This window comes from Magnolia sinica, chromosome 3 (assembly GCF_029962835.1).
Source record: "Magnolia sinica isolate HGM2019 chromosome 3, MsV1, whole genome shotgun sequence".
Lineage (NCBI taxonomy): Eukaryota > Viridiplantae > Streptophyta > Magnoliopsida > Magnoliales > Magnoliaceae > Magnolia > Magnolia sinica.
In genome coordinates, this window is record NC_080575.1 from 77,019,332 (window position 1) to 77,023,579 (window position 4,248).

Here is a 4,248-nt window from a genome sequence, read left to right on the forward strand (position 1 = left end):
TAAAAAAACTTAATAAGGCTTTTAGCAGCGAAAATTTTCGCGGCCAAAAATTTAAATTCCACTTTTAGCGACGCAAATTTTCGTCGCTAAAAAAACTTTACAAGACTTTTAGCAGCGAAAATTTTCGCTGCTAAAAATATTAGGTCCACTTTTAGCGATGAAAACTTTCGTCGCTAAAAAAACTTTACAAGACTTTTTAGCAGCGAAATTTTCGCTGCTAAAAAATATTCGTTCCACTTTTAGTAATATTTACAAAACTTTTGCCTACGAAAAATTTCGTAGCTAAAAGTCTCTTTTATAAAATCAATATTCCGGCACAAAATTTCACAAAAAAATTATTTTTCCTGATATACACCTGTTATAATATATTTCATCATATTTTTCCTGATATACACCTGTTATATAGTATAATGCATCATATTCACATTCACATTCATATAAACCCAAACTAGTAAATCCATCCAAACATAAAAGTACATTCATCCAAACACAAACAATCTTATCCATATCACATTCATTCACGCATAAATACATATAAGTTCGTTTATCCATCGGTGGATGTCTATGAAACAAGTGTTCCTCCCGACTCCTATGTCATTTTGGATCAAGCCCTTCATCATGGGAATGTCTATGAAACAAGGAAATTGATCGGCTCCTATGTTAATGAAACTAGAAAATTTTCATAAGACAGCTACTTGACTGGCTATGCTTGGGACGAAAGTATAGAATTAAAAATGAGTTCATTGGAACAGCATAAGAATAATTCCAATAAGAAATTAAATGATCTAGAGCAGGTTGAGGTGATCGGTCATGTGCAACAAAGACTAGAGAGCTCCAGCAAGGAATAATGATAGGAGTTGAAAGGCCTCAAAAAGAATATGACAGGAAGACCTAAAAAGGTCTTGGATCAAGGTGGTGAGGAAGTATATGAAGGCTTGTTCAGTTGCATAGCATAGAGCCTTAGGATTGATTGGTGAAATGAGATTCACAAAGCTGACCCAAATACCTGAGGGAAGGCTATGATGATGACGATGATACACACGAGGTCTCATGTGCAACTAGTTGGACTATTGGTTATTGACCAACCAGCACATAAGATTCAATGTTTCAAGCGTGTCTAACATCCAACCAATCAAAAAGGTTGGCACCTCCATGAAAACACCTGATGCAAATTTCAGGTTGATCAAATAATCAAGTAGGCCAAACCACAAAAAACAATGGACAACCGCTCAGCCGATCCAAAGTACATGTGTGGCACATCTGATGAGTGGATATACCCGATTTATGTGCTAGGTGATCTTCATGGCCGGACCAACCTATTGGAGGGGGTGAATGTCATACACACGATACATTGACAATTATGCACTAGGACCATAACTTAGCAAATGTAGGAAACTTACCTGATTAGAGCTTTGCAGCCAATGCAACAAAGTTGTTTCTTAGCAAATTTCATGATACCGCTGTTTGAAGGAATTGAAATGGAAACTGATCTTGTGTGGCTGCCATGGAGAAGTTCCTTTTCCGCATTCTTCAGAATGGGATCAAATATTCTCAAAAGCGGCTGTAACATGGAAAATACTCAATAACCAGGTCAATCAAAGAAAGTAGTGAAGTAAATCTTGAAGGAAATACCAAATAACACCTTGCTAATTTGATTTTCGAGATAGTAATGGGAATCAATTGGAATGTTATTCTCTAGCACGAAGATAGGATCCTCCGACCTTTCATAAGCCTGTTTCATTATGAACCAGTGGATTTGAAAGCGTTACCAACGAACACAGAAAAAAAACAACTCACAAAGAACAAGCATCACATAACCAACTACCTTGGCACCTTTTGCAGCTTTAATAATAACATACAGAACACGATCCCCAACATTTGGAGCAGTGGCAGCATCCCGCTTTTCATGACAACCACACAAGCAGAAAATAAGAGCATGCAATAAAAGAAAATAAAAATGCATCTTGCTGTAAGAACAAAGATAGGAATGACATCCAATTTGTTTAAATAAATACTGATTCGAAATCATGAGAACAATTAGCTGTACTTTATCAGAGACCAGATTTCAATATTAAAAAAAGAGCAAGAAGATGAGCATGAAGTACTAAGATGGGAAGCATAGGGTAGAGATCCTCTCATCCATGCATCTCCTAAATTAGAAAGTGGAGTTGGTTTTATGCTTGTTTTGGGGTTAGAGGAATGTGGAAAAAGTTATCATGTTTAAGTTTGGTCAGATACATGTAAGAAGTTACCTGACATGGATTGAGTTCAGGAAATGACTATGCCACACATCTACAGGCATGCTGATCAAGATATGGTGTAATAATTGCCTCAGCTTCCAATTGTCACATGGATCATGTCTTCCACTACAGGTTTATTCCATTTATTCCTATTTTCTCTCACAAGTCATATATCATGAACCATGAACAGATTGGTTTCTTATTTTATGTCGAAGCATCAAACCACTAGCCCTTCAAGATTGTGGATTTTGGTAAATTATAAAGTGAAATATTTTACTAAAACTTATTTATACTCAAATCTTTAGTTTCCAATTTCAAGGATCCAAACTGCTCATAAAGAGGGTTTCTATAAATGGGCCTGCATGTCTAGAATCTAGATATGTTTTATGCAAGAATCGCATGACAATTTTACAAAGTTTTTAGTTGATTGTATTCATATTAAATAAGTTTTGATGGTGTTAGCACCAACTCAAACCCTCAACCTTGGGGCCTATTGAGCCATTACATGGAACAACTAAGCAAAGGTTTGGAGTAAACAAGAAAATATTAGGAAACGCGCCATTCATATTATATAAATAAGAAAAACTTTAGGGGCTGTTTAGTTTCGAGTGAATGCTATGGTATGCCATGGTACTTCTTTTTCTTGAGTACTAAGTCACAAGTATGAAAAGAAATCAAGTATTAAATACAAAATATAATTATCATTAATAAATACAAAAAAACCTAGTGTACACTATGACGCTACATAGGCTGCGACCCCTATAGCATACGCCACAAGGGATTTACGCTATTTGCTAACTTTAGCATCGTAGCTACGCTACGCTACGACACTATTCAAAACAGTGGTGTGGACACAACTGATAGATTTGCAGGTTATCTTACCAAACAGATTGATTAGCAAATCACCCAAAGAACCTGCAAAAAAATCACTTCATGTGGCCTATAGAATCACTCTCAAACAAAGTCAAGAAAAGGACGAGTTCATGAAAAACTAAGCAAAGTTTTGTTAAATGAATGATACATATCCCATGATCAACTTCCTCCTCTTTTAACTCTCTAGTTCCGAATCAGTGTCTAATATTTGCTCTCGGTTATGTAGTAAAGGCCTATTAACAAAATAATTCCTAGTCAAAACTCATAATACTACTCATTACACATAATCCGGATACAACTCACAGTAAATAAGTTAAACGCATTTAGGTGGTATGATTGCTTTGCCCATCATACATGTTAGGTCAAGGATCTGTTACAAGACATCAGCAACAGTTCCAAAGCATTTCAGCAGCATGATTGCTTCAGTCATCATACATGTTAGGTCAAGGATCAGTTACAAGAAGTCAGCAAAAGTTTCAAAGCATTTCAGCTCATCACTTTTTAAAAAACCAATCTGCACAGAACCATTGCTTCCTGAATTCCCATGAGCAACACACCAAAAACTGATCTAGTTTCTTCCTCTCTTTTTATAAAAAAAAAAAAAAAAAAAATCGTTGAGACAATCTGAAAATTCTTGCCAAGTTTTAAGTTATATATATTGCAAAGTTCAAAAGGAGAACTTACCATAGGATCCATTTCATATTCAAGTGGCTCTAAAATGAAATCTTCATCTTGGATTACTCCATTCACCATCAATTTTCCATCACGAACCTATCAAAAGGCAAAACACATGCATGTCCGATGCTTAGCATTAGAAAATGAAGTATGGAATCAAATGCATATTGAATCATTCTTGATCAATGAAAGTGATTTTAAAAAAATTAGCTGGAGGGGAAACTCACATCGACAAAGTCCCCTACCTTGGCGACAACTCTTTTGATAAAGATATCACCTGAGCTGAAACCCTTTTCCTGCACATAGTGGTATCATGATCATAATTATAGGGTCCTAGTCATGCATATCATTCCATTGGCAACAACTGCTACTTAAGATGTATTGCAGTATGAGATTAAAAAAAAAAACATATCTGCAGGGCAGGAGGAACCTTGAAAATCACTCTGTGACATCTGGATTG

At 35.8% G+C, this 4,248-nt stretch overlaps 1 protein-coding gene across 1 annotated transcript; it reads right to left on the bottom strand.

The window, feature by feature from the left end:
- Window positions 1-1,019: 1,019 nt before the first annotated feature.
- On the bottom strand, window positions 1,020-3,866 carry LOC131238942 (DNA polymerase delta catalytic subunit-like). Its single transcript, XM_058236520.1, has 4 exons — window positions 3,798-3,866; window positions 1,826-1,900; window positions 1,643-1,732; window positions 1,020-1,561 (listed from the first exon to the last, which is right to left on the bottom strand). Exons 1-4 carry the CDS (start codon window positions 3,864-3,866, stop codon window positions 1,397-1,399), a joined length of 399 nt encoding a protein of 132 aa, XP_058092503.1. The 3' UTR covers window positions 1,020-1,396.
- Between the last annotated feature and the right edge of the window lie 382 nt (window positions 3,867-4,248).